At 49.6% G+C, this 22,035-nt stretch overlaps 1 protein-coding gene and 1 long non-coding RNA gene across 3 annotated transcripts in view; one reads left to right on the forward strand and one right to left on the reverse strand.

Moving 5' to 3' along the window:
• The window catches only part of Dip2a (disco interacting protein 2 homolog A), a 78,760-nt gene extending 57,251 nt beyond the window's left edge, over window positions 1-21,509 (forward strand). For both annotated transcript variants that reach the window (XM_052163580.1, XM_052163581.1), the window contains 19 exons: window positions 383-463; window positions 1,170-1,297; window positions 3,315-3,429; window positions 5,158-5,359; window positions 6,061-6,170; window positions 6,241-6,321; window positions 7,070-7,193; window positions 8,916-9,037; window positions 9,179-9,290; window positions 10,632-10,741; window positions 11,453-11,583; window positions 12,428-12,596; window positions 12,924-13,094; window positions 15,170-15,231; window positions 15,467-15,524; window positions 17,084-17,158; window positions 18,018-18,192; window positions 18,950-19,073; window positions 19,535-21,509. In XM_052163580.1, coding sequence (XP_052019540.1) covers window positions 383-463; window positions 1,170-1,297; window positions 3,315-3,429; window positions 5,158-5,359; window positions 6,061-6,170; window positions 6,241-6,321; window positions 7,070-7,193; window positions 8,916-9,037; window positions 9,179-9,290; window positions 10,632-10,741; window positions 11,453-11,583; window positions 12,428-12,596; window positions 12,924-13,094; window positions 15,170-15,231; window positions 15,467-15,524; window positions 17,084-17,158; window positions 18,018-18,192; window positions 18,950-19,073; window positions 19,535-19,787 — 2,403 coding nt within the window. In that variant the 3' untranslated portion in view covers window positions 19,788-21,509. The remainder of the gene's footprint in view (window positions 1-382; window positions 464-1,169; window positions 1,298-3,314; window positions 3,430-5,157; window positions 5,360-6,060; window positions 6,171-6,240; window positions 6,322-7,069; window positions 7,194-8,915; window positions 9,038-9,178; window positions 9,291-10,631; window positions 10,742-11,452; window positions 11,584-12,427; window positions 12,597-12,923; window positions 13,095-15,169; window positions 15,232-15,466; window positions 15,525-17,083; window positions 17,159-18,017; window positions 18,193-18,949; window positions 19,074-19,534) is intronic.
• Window positions 7,185-10,614, reverse strand: LOC127669540 (uncharacterized). The gene is made up of 3 exons (XR_007974386.1): window positions 9,911-10,614; window positions 9,152-9,562; window positions 7,185-7,466 (listed from the first exon to the last, which is right to left on the reverse strand). It is a non-coding gene; the product is annotated as an uncharacterized LOC127669540 (long non-coding RNA).
• Window positions 21,510-22,035: the final 526 nt, after the last annotated feature.

The raw sequence follows: 22,035 nt of genomic DNA on the forward strand, positions 1-22,035 counted from the left end.
TTGGAACGGTCCGTGACCCAGACTGTGGTCCAGATATGTTGACCAAGATAATGAATCTTGGTGCAAACTGAACTAACTAAGAGGAAATGTAAATAAGATGGAACTGTTGTATGTGTTTGAAAAACGCTGCCAAGCTTTATAGGAAGACCACATTGCTGGAATGCTCTAGCACCCCGACTGATGTCTCCCCCTTGAATACTGATGTAAGGGTGGGCTTTGTCTTTAAAAAGCCTGCGCCCCTGAGCATCATCGCCAAGCGACGTTCTGAAGGCAGGAGGCTGCTCTTGGTCTGGCCATTATTGAGTTCTCCTGCTTGCCCACCTGTCTTTCTAGTAGTCAGTGAGTTGTCCACTCCCTGACGCCCTCTTCCCTGTTCTGGCAGACTGTCCCAGTCACTGCGGATGGAGTCCCCGTCTCTGACCGGCCTTTCACCAGGACAGGCCTTCTGGGATTCGTCGGGCCTGTGAGTCTGAGCATGACCTCCTGACCCGCCCAGCAGCAGAGTGCTGGCCGAGAAAGGAACACTTGGCTGTAGACATGCCCTTGTCCCCAGTGTCCTTGGTTCTCAGTGTGGCCTTGGCCTTTCATGCTGGCCCCCCCAGGCCTGCTCCTTACCTGCATGTAGTCTGTCTCCAGCCACCGACCCACAGTGGGCCCCGGGTGGGAAACATGGAGGTGGGGCTGATTTCGTTTTCATCATTTTTTCCCCCAGTCTTGATATTTAAAATGTTGAAATGAAAACATTCTGTAATGTCTCGGCTCACCTTCTCGCAGGTGGATGATTGCATGTCCTTCCCCAGAGACATTGGTTGTCACAGCTCAGGGAGGGGCTAGCTCCCTGGTGGTTGTCTGCAGGCCGGAACAGCTTAGTACCAGCTAGTGTAATGTGGCCGCGTCTGTTCCGCAGAGTTAGCTCCTGAGTCACATGGCACTCACTCCGAGCGGCATTGCCCTTATTGGAGCATCTCAGTCCTTCACCCTCCCAGGACTTCATTGCCCTTTGGCACTGATGCCCCTTTCCCCACCCTTTAGTGCCACCCTCTACCCACACTGTCTGTTCCGCCCAACCTGAGTGTAATGACGGTGCAGTCCCTGGTTGACCCTGCGAGGTGCTGTGTTCTTTGTGCTCTCCAATCCCTCCCCTGAGGCCTGACACACCTTTTTCTCAGGATAACCTGGTCTTCGTTGTGGGCAAGCTGGACGGGCTGATGGTCGTAGGAGTCCGCAGACACAATGCTGATGACGTTGTGGCGACTGCCCTGGCAGTGGAACCCATGAAGTTTGTCTACAGAGGCAGGTGATGCATGGGACACCCGCACCTGGCTCTCAGATCGCTTCTGTGCGCAAAATCTGGGCGGTCTGTCATAGAAAGGTTGTGCATACCAGAAAAGTTACACAAAAGAAATAAATGTTTGCATCAGAGATAGCAGAGGTAAACATCTTCATTTCCAGCATTTGTTCAGCTCCCTAAGAGGGCACGCTCTGCAGATGGATGGATGGATGGATGGACAGACGGACGGGCGGGCAGGCGGGTGGATGGACGGGCAGACGGATGGATGGAAGGATGAATGGATGGGTGGATGGATGGATGGATGATGGATGGATGGATGGATGGGTGGATGGATGGATAGACAGATGGATGGATGGATGGATGGATGGATTGTGGATGGATGGATGGTGGATGGATGATGGATGGATGGATGATGGATAGATGGATGGATGGTGGATAGATGGATGGATGGATGGATAGACAGATGGATGATGGATGGATGGATGGATAGACAGATAGATGATGGATGGATGGATGGTGGATAGATGTATGTATGTATGTATGTATGGATGATGGATGGATGGATAGACGGATGGATGATGGATGGTGGATGGATGGTGGATGGATGGATGGATGGATGGATGGGTGGATAGATAGATAATTTTAAAAAAGAGAGTAATGTCCAAATGCATTGATTGGACAAAAGGACAGGGGATCCCAGCTGGTTGGAGATGAGTAGGCACTAGCTTCCTTGCTGTCTCGTGAATGTTGATTAAAAGAACAGCACCAGTCTGGGAACTACCAGCGGCAGATTGTTTTCTCTAGTAAGCTTTCAGAAGACACGATATGCTTCATTGCTCCCAGAATAAAAATGTCCTCCCAAGTGTCTACATTGGTTAAGCAAGGACTTTAGACACTCGTGTCTGTGGAGTGGACCACTGTCCCTCTGCCTGGGACACAGTGAGGAGGGGCTGAGAAGGCATTTTTTGTATCTCTCCCCACTCCTGAGCCCTCGATCCTGGAAGAAGCTACAAGAAGAAGGACAGGAACACAACACCAAGAAATCTTGCTGGATAAAAAGAGCATGCTTGTGGGCTGTGTATGCCACGTTGCAGAAATATGTGGGCATACTAGCTGATGGAGAAGATAGGAGAACACTTATATATGGGGTGGCTGACACTCTAGTATAAGGGGTTTGATGGGGAAACCCAACTTCTTAACTTTGATGGGAGAATACAGAGATAGCTTTGATAGTCCAAAACAATAAAAAAAAAAATGGTGCACCTGCACACACACACAAGGGCAAGGAAGAAAGAGAAGGAGGAGACTTAGACCAGTGGGACGGCTCAGCTTATAAAGATACTCACTAGCAAGCTTGATGGCTTGAGCTCAACCCCGGACCTACCCAGTGGAAGGACAGACCAGATCCTCAAAGTTCCGCTCTGTCCTCTGCACAAGCTGTAGGAAAATGTAGAAAAATCCAGTTTTTAAAACATTTTAAAATTTACTTTTATGTGCATTTTGTGTGCATGCATGTCTATGCACCACATGTGTGCCAGGTGCCCACAGAGGCCAGAAAAGGGCATCAGATCCCCTGGGACTGGAGTTACAGGTCATGAGCTTCCATGTAGGTGCTGGGAATTAAACCCAGGTCTTCTGGAAGAGCAGCCATCTGAGCTACTTCTTCAGCCCTTGGAATTTTTTTTTTTTTAATGGAAGAGGACTTGTTGGAATTTGTAAAGTTAGGTAGAAGAAATAAGTCTAAAAAGATCAGTAACAATTAGGATAAATTAACTCATTACTGGAAATATTTGATCTATTAATTTTTTTTAAATTTGTACTTAGTATTGCAATCTTTACTTTTGTGAGCTGAAACTGTTTTAGCTATAGAACTGGGCAGGAGCGTGACAGGTTCCTTTGCGTATTAAGAGTAAGTAGTTTGTTTACTACACAGAACTTTGCAGCGTTCGTAAGCCTGGCTTGAGAGAGAAAGGGCTCCTGCACTGTCCCCACGAGTGGTCACTTTGCCTGTGTCCCTTCTCAGGATCGCTGTGTTTTCTGTGACCGTGCTGCACGATGACCGGATTGTCTTAGTGGCTGAGCAGCGGCCTGAGGCTTCGGAGGAAGACAGCTTCCAGTGGATGAGCCGTGTGCTACAGGTGGGATGCTGGCGTGCTTGCTGGTTCCAGCACAGGGGGGCTGACAAATGACAGGCGATAAAAGGAAGCCGGATATATATATATATATATATATATATATATATAGAGAGAGAGAGAGAGAGAGAGACCATGAAAAGTCAGAGGTCACACTCTTTTCTTGTTACAGAGCAGTCAGATATGCCACGTACAAACAAAACAATATAGTTGTTCACATTCGTGTCACTCGGCCTCACGTCCAGTTTGTACCTCTGTAAATACCATTAGCATTTCTTTAAAATTAATAATTTATGAATACAATTGTGTCTGACCATTGTTAAAATTCCAACTCTCTAGTGGTTGTTTTGACAAAATCACAAGATCATAAATTATGATTGGTAGGGACACGTTCTTTTTATCCTGTAGACAGATGCCCCTGTCCCTTTTGTGACAAGTCTGAAGAAAACAGGCTGTGGGGTGGCCTTTCCTCCGTCTCATTCGACCATGCTTTGTGTGTGTCATGTGTTGTGTCTGTGTCTGTGGATCCTGTGAGTGGATTTGGAGGCCTGTTTGGACCAGGCCAGTTTTCTGGCAGGATTCTCTTGAAAGTGGCTGGGAAGCCTGGGGCTTCTATCTGTTGGGGCTTTCACATCCTGCACTTGTGATCTGTCCATTCCGTGGTAGTCACGCTGTGACGTTTTCAACCATCCTCCTTCATCATTAACTAGAACATACAGGGAAGAAAGATGGTGGATGGATTCCAGATTAATGAATCCTCTGGAGTTGGCTTGTTAGTCTCATCATGAACTAGTGGATTTAAATGTCTGTGTTTTAGTGTGTTGTAGCTACAACTGTTATCATCCAGAGCTCAGTGGAGCCCTTGATAAAGCCTGGGGTCCCTGAGGCTGTAGTAGAAACTGGTCGGCCGGACACGGGGTAGCTGTCCTGTGTGGTCCTGAGTGGGATAGTGGACTTGACCTTACGGCTTGTTCCTCAGTCATGTCCCTTCCAGAGGACAGAGGAGAGAATGTCACTGTCGGCTTGTTTGTAAGGTTCTCTGTGTTCTGAATTGATGCTGAGAGGTCTTATTCAAACCCAAGACATAGGTTCCCGCCTAATTCGTTGTCCTCCTAATAACATAGTTGCTAACAATAGACAGTATCACTCATTGACTCCTGATCACTGGGCCCCAGTGTCTCTATCCTGAATCAGACAGGAGAGCTGGGAACAGCTCACATGATTTCACAGTTCTCTTCCTTTGCACACATCTCTCTGGGAACCAACTAGCCCACATTATATTGAGGCTTGGAACTGTGTCCTAGCTAAGTTCTGATTAAGTATATTCTTTTTACTTTCAATTGTTAGGAATTGCTTTTTATCATTAAGTTGCTTCTATTTGAAATGTAAACATAATTCCAAGCTTAGGATGCCTAGCTTCTGTCAATTTTGGTTCCCGTCTTCCCAGCTAGAGGCCTCAGCATGCATTTATGACTCCTGAGCTTTGTGGTTTGGATACAAGCAGTTACATAGGTGTGTGTGTGTGTGTGTGTGTGTGTGTGCGCGCGCGCGCGTAAACTCTGTGTATCTCATGGTAGAAGTAAGTACTCTCCGTCTTCTTGGCTTAAGAAGACGTCTTAGAGGTCACCCACCTCCTGGACTTCTGCACTTCAGTTTCTCTTGTGTGTGGTGTCCCCTCTGGCTCTCCCTAGCCTGGGCTAGCAGCCCATACTCAGCAGCAGTCTTGCCTTCCAGGCCATCGACAGCATCCACCAGGTGGGTGTGTACTGCTTGGCCCTTGTTCCTGCCAACACCTTGCCCAAGGCTCCTCTTGGAGGCATTCACATTTCTGAAACAAAGCAGCGCTTCCTGGAAGGGACGCTACACCCATGTAACGTGTTGATGTGCCCTCACACGTGTGTTACCAACCTTCCCAAGCCTCGCCAGAAACAGCCAGGTTAGTACCTAACAGTGAGGCCGTCCAGCCTTCACTGGTGCTGGCTGCGGTGGGTGTAGCTGCATGGGATCTTGGGCCTGGGGTTAAGGATCACACTAGGTGTGTGCACCTGCTCCTGGTTCATAAAATGGGACGTTTGCTGGTGCACCTGCCTGCTGGTTTCCACCCGCCTGCTCGTAATCAGTTTTAATGGTACATTCAAAGGTACATTAATGTCTATACGCAGATGTGGGCTCTGGGATCCAAGGAGCCCCTGGTAGCCACTGGGTTTTAGGAATGGGTGTTTCTCAAGGGTTAATTTCTTGTTTCTGATTTAACACAAAAAACTTAAGTATAAAGGCCAGTTTAACTAGCATATTCAGTTTGTCATTAATTTGTATATGTAAACATTTAGGAAAAGCTAGCTTTTTTTTTTTTACTGACTATTGAACACATAAGTATGTCACTAAGTATAACATATTTCAAGAATTTTGATTTATACATGAAATATAGTACAGTAATAAAACATTATTTGGTTAGCATTCCAGAACATGTTACATGGCATAGTTTATATTTGAGAGTGATCTGAATATTTACCTTTTAAAGAAAAGCATTAAATACCCAGGTATGTTTCAGAATAACAAGTGTTATATATGTAAGTAGAGTCATGGGACAGTTATGGATTAGAAGTTCCCAACGTGTCATTTGGAATCTGTTTGCAGAAGTTGGACCAGCCTCAATGATTGTTGGGAACCTGGTTGCCGGAAAAAGGATAGCGCAGGCTTCTGGGAGAGAGCTGGCCCACCTGGAGGACAGTGACCAGGCTCGCAAGGTACTGGGCATCTCCTGGGGGCAGGTGGCATCCCACACTGCACAGATGCGAGCCTCCTCTCTCTGCACAGTTCCTGTTCCTGGCAGATGTGCTGCAGTGGAGGGCTCACACGACCCCTGACCACCCACTGTTCTTGCTGCTGAATGCTAAGGTGAGAGTTGGACTTTCATTGTTTCTGTGGGGACTAGAATGCCATCGGTCCCTTCCACAGCATCAGTCTCTCTGTCTGCTGGCTTTCTTGAGAGACCCGTGCTTTGTACAGTGGACATAAAGTCTGTTGATTTGCATTTATCTGGAAAATTCTTACCAGCTCTATTTTCTTATTAGGAACTATATCTGTGTAAGTGCTCTTGGGTTTATGAACTAAAAGTACATGTTCCTATGTTAATACTTAATACATTTAGTCTTTATATATTTGCTTACATCTTTGAAATGACAAACATGATTGGCTGTTCTAAACTGCTTCTCCTCTGTGACTGAGAAAATCTGTCACATTGTGTGAGTATCTGCTAATGCTCTACACCACACTAAGTATGTCTGGAGTCAAAGGACATTCTGTCACCTTCACATCACAAGATTACAGAACCAAACATCATGACAACCTAGTCTGACAAGAGGGCAATGTCCTGCAGGCCCAAAGTGCGGAGGCCTATAACCCTGGTCTCAGGGAAAGGATTCAGGATTCAGATGGGCCCCAGGCCTGGGGATTCTGGCTTTTCACAGTCTTTGGCTCTGTCAGGTATGAGTGAAGTACTTAACCTTTCCAGGCTCAGGTTGGGCCGCATAGAGATGCAGAGCCCCCTACTTCAAGCGTCTGGCAGAGCTCAGGAGCCTGGTGTGCAGAGCAGATCCTCTTCTGTCTAGGAGCCAGCACACCAATGAACTTGATTCTCCTCCAGGGCACGGTCACCAGCACTGCGACCTGTATCCAGCTGCACAAAAGGGCGGAGAGAGTGGCTGCCGCTCTGATGGAGAAGGGACGACTAGATGCTGGGGACCATGTGGCTCTGGTGTATCCTCCAGGTGAGCGCACCCAAGGCTCTCCTGGCCTTCCGCAATGGAGCTCAGCCCCTCCCTGCTCTTGTGACCTTAGTGCCCCTGTTATCCCTTTGGTTGGGACCACTGTTCCTGGTGGACTTGGCAGCTTCTTGGCTGTCAGGGTAGCAGGTGTCCAGGCCCATCCTCTAGAGCTAGACTCTCACCATTCCGCAGCATCTCAGATCAAGGGAGGGGGGAGGGGCAGCTACTGTCGCCGGCTGCTGTGAGCAGAGCTGGAATTTGAAGTACAGTTGTATCCTGTAGAGAATATAGCATAAAGTTATTTCATTGCTATTTTACTTTATTTTTTTAAGATTTATTTATTGTTATATTTAAGTACACTGTGGCTGTCTTCAGACACACCAGAAGAGGGCATCAGATCTCATTACAGATGGTTGTGAGCCACTGTGTGGTTGCTGGGATTTGAACTCAGGACCTTTGGAAGAACAGCCAGTGCTCTTAACCGCTGAGTCATCTCTTCTCATTACTATTTTATAATTATAATTTTACTACTGTTATGAGTTGAAATGTAAATATGTGATATGCAGGAGATCTGATATGTGACCCCTGTGAGGGGATCATTCACCCCTCCCACTAGGGGTCACGACTTACAGGTTGAGGACCCCCTGCTCTAGGACCTAGCAGGGTTGGAGTTTCCTGTTACCACACATATTTTTGCTACTCCACATGACCTGCAGAATTGTCTAATAATTATGATGGCACCTCAGCCACCTTGGCAATATTTTAAAGGACAAGCTGAAGTGTTTGGTGTGTGCTTACATACCCCACCCACTTCCTCATGGTGCAGAGAAGTGAACCCAGGGCCTTGCACAGGCTGGGGAAGACTGTCTCACCCTTTCCTTGGGGCTTCGGCAGATGCCCTTCTACTGTGACCTGACTCTCCCTACACGCCACCCTCCCTCTGTACAAAAGTCTGTCTTAATTCCAGAAGGTTTATTGAATTGTCCTCCTCCGGTGGTGCTTTTCCGCCCCTCCCTTTTCCTCCTGTACCTCTGCTCTCTCTGGTTCCGTGTTTCCTTCTGTCTTTAGTAACTGACATTTCCTCTTCTAGCTCTTTTCCCTCCCCGAGTTGTAAATGTCATTCCTGACTTTTATCTTAAGACTGTCTTGTCTTGTGCTTTGTCACACTGCATCTTTATCTTGAACTGAGTTTTTAAAATGTCTGTCTGATATTTTAAAAGTTATAGTTTCTATTAATATAATTTCTAGTACATTTTAACATGTTTTAAGATAGACTGTCAAAAGGTTTTGTAGGTGTCTGAAGAAATGGCTCCCCTTGGTTTGGAGGCTGGAGAACCCTCCACTGCAAGTGGTTTGTCTCAAAGGATGTCCTCTGAGGTCTCTAGAGACACACTTACCCAGCCTCGCTAGCTCCTGGGTCTGATGGGTCAAAGGTCTACTGTGCAGTGCAAGAATCTTCCTACTGCAGTATGTGAGCACCCAGTGTATCCCTAGCTACATACCCCACAGCCCTTCCCGAGAACCCCTCCTAGGATGCAGGGCATGTCCCCTTCCTATGCATATAGTCAGTGCCAGGTTTGGTAAATACCTATCATTTGGAGTTAGCCATGCCTTATTAAAAAGAAATCATGCCTGCCTGTCCCTTCTCTATCTGTGGACAAATGTTTTAGGTTGTCCCCGCTACGCCCTTGAGCCCAGCGCTGAGCACATGCCCTGTCTCCCCAGGGGTGGATCTTATTGCCGCATTCTATGGCTGCCTGTATTGTGGCTGTGTGCCTGTCACTGTGCGACCCCCACACCCCCAGAACCTTGGCACCACATTGCCCACTGTGAAGATGATTGTAGAGGTACGCTCACGCTCCTGGCAGGCCATGCATGTCCTCTGGGGTGGGACATCACAGCGCTTGTCAAGTGTGGTCTCTGCGGGGGTTGTATGGCGATGACTGGCTAGCCTTACTTACTCCGGCTCTTGCTTCCCTGTGCTATAGGTCAGCAAATCCGCATGTGTCCTCAGCACACAGGCCATTACACGGCTGCTCAAGTCCAAAGAAGCAGCTGCCGCTGTCGATGTCCGGACCTGGCCAACCATCCTAGATACAGGTGTGTGTCTCCAGCAGCTGCCCCTGCAAAGGCAGACTCTTGCTTTCTTCTCTGTAGGCTTGCTGTTGCCGGAGTTATGTTGTTGACATGCAGAAGAGATGACTCCGTGGTTAAGAGCACTTGTTGCTCTTGCAGAGGACTGGGACAAGGCTCCTAGCATCCATATGGAGGCTTACAACTCCCTTTAACTCCAATACGCAGGGAGCCAGTGCCCTCTTCTGACCTCTGCATGTATATAGTGCACAGATATAGACTCAGGCATACATATACACCTAAAATAATAACATTAAGAAGAATGAATGTTCGGATAAATGGATCAGCTTCTATAGATTGGCAAGAGGCGTTCTTGGGTTTGCCTGGTAGAGCAGTACACTGTTGGACGGCCATTAGGTCCAACATTAGCTGTGTAGCTGTTGCTTACACAGCTGGCTCCCTGGCCAAGATGTGAGGTCTTTTGCACTCTGTGCCCACCATCAGCAGACCCCATACTCATGTCAGGGACTGAAATCCTATTCCCCACTGCCTCTTACCACATAGTTGCCTGTCATTTGTGAAAACTGTGCCAGCCCCTAGAGTTCCTGTCACTCTCTATGGTAAGTGACATCCTGCCCTTGAGATACCTTCGTCCCAGCTGAGAAGATGCCTTGTCTCCTGGTGGAGTCAGCATGGTGGCTGAGAACAGCTCTGTAGATGCAGACTGCTCTGCCCGGCGGAGCCCAGCACTGCCAGGGACCGAGTGCTGGCTTCAGAGCGGCAGGAAACTCTCCCTTTGTGTCACAACCTTGCATCTGAAGCTCTGGTTCATGTGGAAACCAGAGACTAATAGCTGATGCTGTGGCAGGCGTGAAGAACTAGCACTGGGCGGCTGACACTGGCCAAGGGTCAGGCAGTGAGCTCCAGCTGGGCAGAACCTATCAGCCTCGAGCTCAATCTGCTTTTTTGAAGCCACGCCCATCTGTATGGCAGGTGACAGTGGTGTTTACCTCATGAACTTGAAGCATACGAAGCCCAGGGGTATGTCTACACCGCTCCTCTGTGGCTCTGCCACAGCCTCTGCAATGTCGGCACAGGCTGAGCACTGTGAGCTCTCCTGACTAACAGTGAAGGGACTCTTCCTGTTGCCCTTCAGAATAGACTTGGCCAGCCTGCACCACAGAGCCCTCCTGAGAGAGCGAACTTCCCTACATGTAAACAGCATGCACTTCCTGCTCTCTGGTAGCCTGACCTCTGTGACAGATCTGTCTCAGGACTCCAATCATGCCTGTTTCTTGCCTGGGGAAGTTGAAGGGTCACCCAGTGCAGGCTGGGTGACATTAGCCACTGGTATCTTCTGCTTAACAGATGACATTCCAAAAAAGAAGGTGGCTAGCATTTTCAGACCGCCCTCCCCAGATGTGCTTGCATACCTGGACTTCAGTGTGTCGACCACAGGGATCTTAGCTGGAGTTAAGGTAGGACCTCCTGAGCGCCCATTAGCTCCAACCTCATGGGAACCCTGAGGGAACAGGCAGGCAGGTGCAAGGCTACAGCTGGGAAGGGTGTGGCTGTAGCTTTAGGCAATGCTTCTCGTCCAAAGCACAAAGCAACATTATCGTGTTTTTTTTTTTTTTTTTAATCTATGTTAAATGTTAACAAAGCCCAAAATTAGACACCCCCCTCCAAAGGAGATCCCATCTTTTGCTGTTTTATGGAAATGTCTCTCCATTGAAGTGTCTTTGGTACGTTTATTTGCTATGAATTAAGAGGACACTTACAGTGGCTGGCATGAGAGGTCAGAGGTCAGGGTTAGGAGCACTTGCTGCTCTTGCAGAGGACCTTGGTTATGGCACCCATTTCAGGAGGCTCACAACCACATAACCCCGATTCCAGGGTGTTCCGGGCCCTCTTCTGGCCTCCGGGAACACCAGCCATGCACACAGTGAACGTAAACTCATACATATAAATAAACCAAATAAATCATTTTGTATAGTGCAGGTAGAGGGCTTTACTGCTGTGGGCACTAGTCAGGTCCCGTGGGGGTAGGAGCCAAGCATCGTCTTAGAAAGTAACTTGGTGTGTGGTGATGTGGAGTTGCGTGCCCAGCTAACCCCAGTGCACAACAGACACGGTCTGACCCTCGCTTCCTCCGCAACCCTGAGCATGCCTTCTCTTCATTCCTACAGATGTCACACGCAGCCACAAGTGCCTTGTGCCGCTCCATAAAGCTTCAGTGTGAACTGTACCCCTCACGGCAGATCGCCATCTGCCTGGACCCCTACTGTGGCCTCGGCTTCGCACTGTGGTGCCTGTGCAGGTGAGAGCATGCGCCGTCACCTCCCTCCCCCTCAGGGCCTGGCTGGCTGGTGTGGTTCCTCAGGACTTAAGACCCTCCTATGGCTTCTGGAGTAGCTAGGAATCCTGGAAGTGTGAGTGGTTTGTTTGGGGATTAGGTGGTTAGAATCTGGGTTTATAATTTAGTCAAAGAATAAAAATCGCCGGGCATGATAAGGCATGCCTTTAATCATAGCACTTGGGATTCAGAGGTAGGTGGCCCTCTGATTTTGAGGCCAGCCTAGTCTATATAGTAAGTTCCAGGACAGCCAGGCCTATGCAGTGAGACCCTGTCAAGAAAAAAAAAAGAAAGAAAGAAAGAAAGAAAAAAGGAAAGAAAGAAAAAGAAAAGATTAAAAAAAGGGAGGGGAAGGGGCTGACAAGGTGGTAAAGACACTTGCTTTCGAGCTCAGTCCCTAGATTACACATAAAAGTAAAAGGATAACATGTCCCCTGACTGCTATACACACACACACACACACACACACACACACACACACACACACACACACACACTAATAAAAAGGAAAAGAATAAAAATATTTTCCAATAAATACAAATACTATCCATTATCAGTGGTTGGGAAGAACGTTCTGGTTCTTTCAAATGCTGAGATACTTCCTCTGAAATTAGGAAGCCTCTTCCATATGTAGTCCACGATGATGTTCCTGAATGTTTGGATGGAGGCTGGCACCCCCGCCGGACCTCTGAACACCCGTGCCTGTTCCTGCCGGGCAGTCGGCCTGTGTGAGGAAGGAGCGGTGTGTAGGTGTGTAGGTGTGTAGGCTTGCGCACTGGCTCCCATCCGACTGCCTCTCTCCCCACAGCGTCTACTCTGGACACCAGTCAGTTCTCGTCCCCCCACTGGAACTGGAGAGTAACGTGTCCCTCTGGCTGTCCGCCGTCAGCCAGTACAAGGCCCGGGTCACCTTCTGCTCCTACTCAGTCATGGAGATGTGTACCAAGGGCCTGGGTGCTCAGACAGGCGCCCTTAGGGTAAGTGCACGGTCTTCACAGCCAGGGGTTCTGCCAAGCCCGCACGCCTCTGCCAAGCGCTCTTCCCTAACCCGAGAGGAGGGTATCTAAGGGGGCAGGCGGGGCAGGGATGGCTGTAGATGTTAGGGCGCTCCGCAGTGCTTCTGTGCTTAGGACTCCCTAGATGACAGCAGAGCTGGAGGAAGCCAGTTGTGTTCATCCTTGCCTCTGTGTGTTCAGATCTACAGCTAGACCCCATGGGCATCCCACAGCGCCCATCCCTCAGACAGTCGGCGCTGAGGGGCCCAGACTGTGCGTGCCGTGGAATGACTTCTCGCTCTTCTGCAGATGAAGGGGGTGAACCTGTCATGCGTGCGCACGTGTATGGTAGTGGCTGAGGAGCGGCCCCGGATCTCGTTAACACAGTCGTTTTCCAAGCTGTTCAAAGACCTGGGCCTCCCCGCTCGTGCTGTGAGCACCACCTTTGGGTGCAGGGTCAATGTGGCTATCTGCCTCCAGGTAGGTTGGCCGCACCCACCCAGATCTCTTGCATCTGTCCTCTGTCAGAGGAAGGCCTCTGTAGCCTGGCAGTAGTCACTCTAGTCAGCCACTAGGTGGCTCTGTCTCTACCTCCACCTCGGAGCTGTGGATGTTACCTTCCCACTTAGCCATTCGGCTTTGATGACTACGAGTGCTTTGCTTAGAAAGATAATTCTATTCGTTCTGATGAACAGGAATATTTAGATAGAAAAAGGGTTGGTTTTTGAGCCGTGGCTATTGTACCTATGAGCATTTCAAAGTTAACTATTATAAGCTGCTAATATTTAAAAGATTGAACTTGCTTTCTTAAGAAATCTATAGTAATCTGTGAGTGGTGGCTCATACCCTTTATCCCAGCATCAGGAGGCAGAAGCAGGCAGATCTCTTTGAGCCCAGCCATGTTTACGTAGCAAGCTCCCTAGTGAGGAAGATAGTTTGTACGGGCCACTTTAGGACTGTTGCTAAAGCAGTAATTTTGCGTGACGTTTTAGAACTGACGTGAGCACCCCTGGCTCCCCCAGTGGCTGTCCCTCTTTTCTGGTCTTTATTCTAGTCTCTGCTTCTCCCCTTTCTCAGCATAGCTTGCATGTTGATCAGATAGCTGACATAGCAATTGCCAATAACAGCACAAAGTGACCTTCCTGGGCTCCCAAAGCAGTGCTCGGCCTGTACTCTGTCCTCTTAGTGGCTTCATGCGCAGGGCGGGTCTTGGCTCCAGGGTCTACACCTGTCTAAAGGTGTTTGGGTTAATGTCCCCTTAACCTCAGAAAGGCCCAGGACTGTTTTAAGTCTCAGAGGACTGAGTAGCCGTCAGAGAGTACTGGCTTGACATTCCCACTGTGCCTCATAGGCAAAGTTGGTGACTGAGTTAAGACCCGATTCTAGCTCTGAAAGTGCCCCACCCCATACCTGGGAGGCATTGCCTCGTGTGTCAGCGTGTGAGTGCCGTGTGCAATGGTGGGACTGTAACGAAGGGTCTGTGTTTGCTCTTTAAGATACAGTGATGCGTTCTTCTCTGAGCGTGTTTCTCATGTGGCCTGTGGCCTTCTGTTTGTTTCCTGTGCTATTTCCTCCCTGTCTCCCTCTGCTGGCCGCCCTGGCCTCTGTCAGCCCAACAGGCTGGGAAAACTAGCTGAGCAGGTAGGACCTCGCCCTCACCCTCAACCTTGCTAGTGTCTCCATGTCTGTCTTACCCCTTCCAGCACCCCACCCCCACCCGCTTCTATGAGTCCATGTGCTCTTCTGGTGGATTCCAGAATACATGTTTCTCCTGCTGTCTGAGTTTATTCACAATGAGAATGATTTGACTTTACAAAAGCTCCTTTGTAACCCAATATAAACGGAGTTTTCAGAGGCTGGAGAGAGGTTTTGCTGTTTAGGAACTTCAGGGAGTGATGTTGGCCTGGGTATCCATTTAATATGATGTCCCTTGTGAGTAAAACGGCAATACCAGGCCAGCGAGATGGCTCAGCGGGTGAGGGTGACTGCTGTCGAGGCTGACATCAGTCACTGGGACCCACATGGCAGAGGACGAGGACTGACTCCCTCATACGTGCTCTAGGCATGTGGGCGTGCATGCAAACACGCAATTAAATATGTGTAATAATAATAAACTCTGCTAAGTGTCAAACCAATGCATCCTGCCCACACAGGATGACACGCGAGGTGCCTGGTCAACTGAGCATCTGCTGTACTTAGTCCTCAGTGGCGTTAGTGAGATGCCAGGCCCTGACTCGATGATGGGTGGAAATATCCCAGTCTGCACTGTTGTGTCAGGGCGGCAGAGGGCAACAGGAACAGAAACTTCCAGAACAGACATAAAAATGCTAGGATTTGATGTTAGTTTTGCTCAGGATCATCTAGCCAAGTAGAGGTTTGGATGGTCTGCATGAACTCTGCCTGGGGGACCACGAGCCCTTGTGCAGACTGGATGCAAGATGCACAGTTCCTTTTCCGGGTGTCACAGATGGCCTGGGAGCAGCTACCACGCGGCCACGCTCACGAAACTGAGCATGAGAATTCTGAAAGGAGGTCCTCTGTTGTTCTTCCTCCAGGGCACAACAGGCCCAGATCCCACGACTGTCTACGTGGACATGCGGGCACTGCGCCATGACAGGTACTGCCCCCTCCCTGTCTGCACACATCATCCACACTCTATGACTAAGTGCTGCAGACTGGGTTTGCCCAAACTGTATCTCCAGCATCCTGTGTGGTAATGGTGCTGGCCAAGGCAGGGACACTTACACCCAGGAAACAACCTTGTGGGCTCACTTGGACACGTGTGATTTGCCTCTTTAGAAATTACTACGGAGTAAATTTTATTCTGGATTTTTTCCTCTGTCCATTTTTAGAGTTCGCCTGGTGGAACGGGGTTCTCCGCATAGTCTACCATTGATGGAGTCTGGAAAGGTAGAAGAAGTTGGACTGTTGTCACCTGTGGTGTGGACAGTGCTGGGGTGCATGCTCCTAGTGATTATGTGGGGACTGGGCTGGGCCACCAAAGCTGAGGAATGTGAGATGAGGTCCCTGAATACTCAGAGCATAGAGCCCAAAGCCGGGGAACCCAGATGTAGAAGGGAGAAGAGGCTGCCTCTCTGCGGACACTGGCAGGGGCTGAGGCAGGCAGGCTGGGGATGGATCAGGGGCCTCACATTCCCAGTCACAAAGGCCAGGTCTGACCCTGGACCGAAGATGAGAAGAAAGTGTTCTCTAATCCAGGGTGATCATAGAGAACAGGCCCCAGCAGGACACAACCAGAAATTCACCATCAAGGCAAGTCTTGGCCTCGTAAGATCCCTGGAAACCTTGAGGCAGTTGGGAGGGGCTAAATTTGCCCAAGGATGCCAACTAGAAATGTGAACCGTTGTGGGGTCAGCAGAGCAGATCCTGGGAGACCAGCATCCTCGGAAGCAAGGAGAGGTCAGGGAAGGGTAGCTGGGCAGGGAGAGGGTCGTACGTGCCAGTGGAGTGGGCACATGCTGCCTGCCTAGTTTCACGGCAGCCTCTTTACGTACAGGATTATCAGAGCTTCCCAGGGTTGTGCACTTTAGCCCCAGAGGCAAGACATGGAGTTTGGCCACTGCAAATCCCATTGGCCCAGGCCACAGCAGTCTTTTTAGGAGGCAAGGTGGTGATCAAAGCTAGCCAATTGACACGTTTCCCATTCGTAGGTAACTTTAGGAATTCTGTTTATACCCATATCCACCTTGTCCATGGCTGCACCATGGTTTTTTTCCACACTGCTTTGCAGGAGTAACATGGGCCTGACAGAATGGTGTTCTGAGTCCTTTGCTCTCAGGGTTCAGGTGGACCACAGAGGGAGAGAGTTAGGCTCCGTCTGTGTGCTGGGGACAGCAGCTCAGCACACCAGTGTAGAGCGAGGAGGTGCCCAGCATCCTTTATTAGTTCGTGTCCCTGCAGCTCCTCCTCCACTTCCCTGAGGGCCACATTATCATCCTCTGCATTGTTCATGGGGACACTGGGGGCACAGAGCTTGTGGCCAGACTTCAGAAGCAGGGTGATCTGACCCAAGCCCAGAGAGGACCCCCAGACTGAGTGTGGTAAGCTCGGCAGGGCACACGGCCACTCCACTGCTCGAGTCAGCACAGAGTAGGTGACCAGTGCAGGGCTTCTCACTGGCAGCTGCATGGCGAGAACGGACCGGGAAGGATTGTATTTGGCAGGGAGAGACACCTGTGGGAATGGCTGAGGGCCCTTGGAATGCTCTCCCAGGAAAGAATACAGTGCCGGTTTTCAGGACCTGGGCCATTTTGTTCAGATTCACAATGTATTTCTGATAGTGCCCCTTCTTTTAAAATTCAGATCAAAATTAGCACAGCGTCCAAACTCCTGATCTGTAGTCAGCGTGCGGTGGCAGATAGGGACGAGTGTGTAAGATGTGGGTCTAGCCAGCACCACCACATCCCAAGTCTTCTTTCTCCACATCTGAGCATCTTCCTTCCTTCCAGATCCTCCCAGGAGTGAAGGTCATCATTGCACACACTGAGACCAAAGGGCCTCTCGGAGACTCACACCTGGGCGAGGTGAGTGCTGACTGAGGCTGGGGGTTGACTCAGAAGAACAAGGGCCTTCCAGACCCTGGCTTCCCTCTCCTCCTTTCAGAATCCCCTTAGAATTCAGGGATTCTAAGCCTTTTGGGACTTTATATGTCTCTTTTTTTTTAAACGTATTTTTATTATTCCTTACTATCCACGTGTGTTTGTCCTGTGGGCGTGTGCACACAAGTGTAGATGCTAGAGGCTGGGATCTCTCTCAGAGCAGGAGCTACAGGGGGTGATGAGCTGCCTGAGGGGATGCTGGGAACCAAACCCGGGTCCCCTGGAAGAGCAGCAAGTGTTCTTAAATGCTTTCCCGCTTCCATGTGTCTTTTAAGAATCCTAGAAATGGTCTCTTCCCGACCTCTCTTGCCCTCTCTGGCCCTGCTAATAAGTAGAGTGGCACAGGATGTGGGGAAAGAGGCCTCTGCCTGGGTCTGAGGGCATTGGTGTGCCCGGGAGTTACATGGAGCTATCAGCCGCCTGTGGAACAGGACACCTGCTTTGGACAGAACTGGTCAGCCACTCCTTAAAATCGGTTTCACATCAGACCCCTAGGTCTCAGACCCAGTGGCAATCCAACACTGGTCCCAGGTTCAAAGCTACACAGAACTTTGTTTAAAAGACCTTGTTTAAAAGGAAGAGAAGAAAAACAAAGAATATCAGTAATTAGTCACAGCTGTGAATGCTCGCTCTCTGTGTAGTTGTGTTTAGTTCACACAGACAGACCTTGGCAGTGCCACCCTTCCCTTTGGGGGTTATCTTGCTGTCATGGTGGGCCACAGACTCCGAGGGACAGAATCAGCACTCAGTGGTCTGCTGTCCTCTTGATTGCCCCGCCCCCTAGATCTGGGTGAGCAGCCCCCACAATGCCACGGGGTACTACACGGTCTATGGGGAGGAGACACTTCACGCGGACCACTTCAGTGCCCGGCTGAGCTTCGGAGACACCCAGACTGTTTGGGCAAGGACTGGCTACCTTGGCTTCCTCCGCAGGACAGAGCTGACGGATGCCAGCGGAGGTAAGAACCCCTTGCTGAAGGGCTAGCCTCAGCACCGGAGGGGCTGGGGGTTTGGTTGCTCTATCTTGTGGACCTGGCCCTAGGTTTGGGGAACCCTCAGTGACCTCATATTGTCCCAGACTGGAGGAGATTTGTGTTCTTGGTGTGGGGTGCAGAACCGGGTCTAGTAACCTTTCTCTGGGTGGAACTGCTCCTCCTGGTCCCGCCCTCACGATCTACTCTTGACCTCTGTGGAGGAGACGCTGGGAGGGGTGGCAGCTATTGGTCAAGAGCTGGGAGGCTCGCAGCTATTGGTCGAGAGCTGGGAGGCTCGCAGCTATTGGTCGTGACCTAGCCAGGGACTGCATTTTTTATTAGCAAGATATGCGCTGCCTGGTCTAAAGCCATGTGTAGTACCCTTTCTACCCTGACGAAGCCAAGCTATGACCATTCTCCAAACATCTGGCCCCTGCAGGCCTAACAACGTAAGTCAGAAGTGTTGTAGCCTGTGGTCACTATAACGTTCTGTAGTAAAAGTCATTTTAAAACGTATTAACATGCACTGCTGTAACTGCTGAGGTGGTTGAGCAATGCAGAGGTAAGACTGGGTGGCTGGCATCTTCACCAGCCCACTCGGCTTGAAGCACGAGTACCAAGAGATACTGGTTTCATGGCCTCCCTGTGGAGGATGACTGTGGAGTTCACAGACAAGGAGCAGGCAGACTCACTGTGTAACTCGCTTCCTAAGCGTGTACATCCCCGTGTTCCGTGTTCACAGAGCGACATGATGCGCTGTATGTCGTTGGGTCTCTGGATGAGACGCTGGAGCTGAGAGGCATGCGGTACCACCCCATTGACATAGAGACCTCTGTGATCCGTGCACACAGGAGCATCGCGGAGTGGTAGGAGCCGAGGGAGGGGTCTCCTGGGCTGCCGGTCAGCCTCGCCCTGGGCTCGAGCACCGCTCACAGGGCAGTACCAGACACCATTCTAGCCCAGTCCCCACACAGTTACAGCCCCTGGTGAGCTAGATGGCCCTCGTCTTTCTCCCAGAGCTCAGGACCTAGTGTAAATGTGGTTTTCTCATTTAAACCGTGGTGAGCCGTGATCTCTTCACCCTGTTGGTTAGGAGCTCACCCTGGGACAAGCACAGCTTTTAATAGCAACTGCTGATTGTTCTTATCAAGAGTGTTAGGGCAGATATCCCTATACGATTCAGTTAGGTGAGCCTTGAAGTTACGGTGCTAAACAGCACCACCATGCTAATACCGTAAGCAGGCGCCTTTCCTGCCTCTGGGAAACTGGCCGAGCATCTGCATGCTCCACGTGCTGCCGGTCTCCATGACTGTCTATTTTTCTCCAGTGCCGTGTTCACCTGGACCAACCTGCTGGTGGTGGTGGTGGAGCTGGATGGCCTGGAGCAGGACGCCCTGGACCTGGTGGCCCTGGTGACCAATGTCGTGCTGGAGGAGCACTACCTCGTGGTGGGCGTGGTGGTCATTGTGGATCCTGGAGTGATCCCCATCAACTCCCGGGGCGAGAAGCAGCGCATGCACCTGCGAGATGGCTTCCTGGCCGACCAGCTGGACCCCATCTATGTGGCCTACAATATGTGAGCCCAGCCGGGCAGCGCCGGCTCTAGGGATCAGCAGGGCTCTGAGGCCAAGCTAGCTACAGGGTCTCTGCCCTGGGGGGAGGGGTCTCAGGCGTCACAGGCTCCAGGCTGCGAGTACTTTTCAGATCCTCTCAGCAGTGTCCTGAATGCCCCGTTAGAACATTCTCCGAACCAGCTAAAGCAGTGTTTTGGATCTGCCAAGTATAACTACCAAAACATGGGTGACTGGGAAGGAGAGGCCTGGTGTTATGCTGCGGGCATTGCCTACGCCACGGCTGCTCTCTGATCTGCTGCAAGCTTGCACTTTTTTTAGGCTAAAAAGAAATTATTCCTGATTTCTAAATATATAATTTCCTGATTATTTATTCCCACTTGTAATAACAAGCAGATATGTAAAGTCTATGCTGGAGAGGGCTCTTGAGTCAAGCCTGCCCAGGAAAGCTGACGAAAAAGGGCAGCCCACCCTCCACGCTCAGCCCACCTTCCACACTCAGCCCACCTTCCACGCTCACAACCCACCTTTCACGCTCAGCCCAGACTCCACGCTCACAGCCCACCCTCCACACCCACAGCCCACCCTCCATGCTCAGCCCAGACTCCACGCTGCCGCAAGGCCCCCTCCCTCCCTCCAGTCCGATTACTAAAGCCTGTGTGCGCGTGTATGTGTGTGTGATCACTACTGCTCTCAGCAAGTGCCATTTTGGACTGTTTAGTTAGATCCTATTTCAGAAAGATAAACCAGCATTTAATTTAAAATCACTTCGGTAGCCTGTAACTTCGTAACATCTAAACTGTGAGTTCTCACGGCATCACAGTATCCATCCCCTCATGAAGCTTACAGACTTATTTTTGTGAACAGGTCTGGGTGTATGAGTGGCAACCTAAGGTCTCCTCACTGTGCTAGCCAGGCCTCCTACACAGCCGAGTTGCCATGGGTGCCCGTCTGTCTAGAGTGGACAGAGCTGCAGCCTCTTGGCTTCGCATTTGAGTTATGTGCCTATAAAACTTGGCCAAACCATTTTTTTTTTCAGTTAATCTTATCCAAACTTGAAATCTGAGTGATCTAATATTGTACTTAAGTCAGAAAAGAGAATGTAAAAATCTTTTAGATACTTAATAAGAGTTTGAAGTCAAGCATGAATCTAAGATTATTTTTATATGACTAATCAAAGATTAATGTTATTGAGTTGTTGGGGTTTAGGGACTTGGAAGGATGGAGATGTTTATGAATCACATCGACTTCACAGAGACAGCTAGATTGTGCTAGGGTTAGCCTGGACATGTGCATCGCGAGTCCCGCTGACAGGTTCTGTCCTCGTATCTCACATCGGGAAGCAGCACTGCGTGGTATAGCCCTGTTGCTCATGGTATCAAACTGTGGTGTAGTATGTTAAAACATACTGGAATTGTAATAATCCCGCTATAACTATGTACAGAATCCATGTAACTTATTGGCCTCAGAGTCTAGCGGCAGACTGATAGGGTTCGCGGTAGACGGCTGTGAAGGAGACCGGAACTACCCATCCGCCGTCTCAACGTTGTCGTTTTAGAGCAGACAGCGCCTGTAAACTTTTTGTATTGAAAACTCAGTGGCAGTAAGAACGTATCTGGTAAGTAAAGGTTTTAGGAATCATGTTAAAATGTTTTAAGGTTACTCTCTGGGAATTCTGTATATCACACTAATTTTTTTATATCATGTTAATAAAAGCTATTGACTTTGTAATTCTGCATTTTGAAATGTGTGAAAGGGTTTTAAAAGTTTCCCAAAATAGGATGTATTTTATTATGCATTATTTCTTTCAGAAATATAAACACAATCACACTTACCATATTTGAAAGCTAGAAAACACATTAAAGTGTCAGAAAGGAAATTTAAAATCTTTTGCAGTCCTACTTACAAGTAATGGCAGCCTTAGGATTGCCAAGAATCTCAGGGATTTTTAGCCTTAAAAATTTTTTTAAAACCAAAATTAGGACCATATACTTATTTTATAACCTGCTTTTGTACTTAATAAATTACATAAAGTTTTGAATCCGTTACATACATTCTTTACATGTCTTAATGACGACACTGTGTGCTGTGCAGGACTGCATGCGGCACATCCTGGGCTGCCAGGCCCGCGCCGCCTCCCCCCCTTCCCCCCAGCGCACAGTGAGTCACCTCCCGGTGCCTCCTTTGATGTCCACAGTGGCCTAGCCTCGGCTCCGCTAGAAGCACGGGCGGGTCAGAGTTTGTGGTGTGTGGTGTG

Source organism: Apodemus sylvaticus, chromosome 19, assembly GCF_947179515.1.
Source record: "Apodemus sylvaticus chromosome 19, mApoSyl1.1, whole genome shotgun sequence".
Lineage (NCBI taxonomy): Eukaryota > Metazoa > Chordata > Mammalia > Rodentia > Muridae > Apodemus > Apodemus sylvaticus.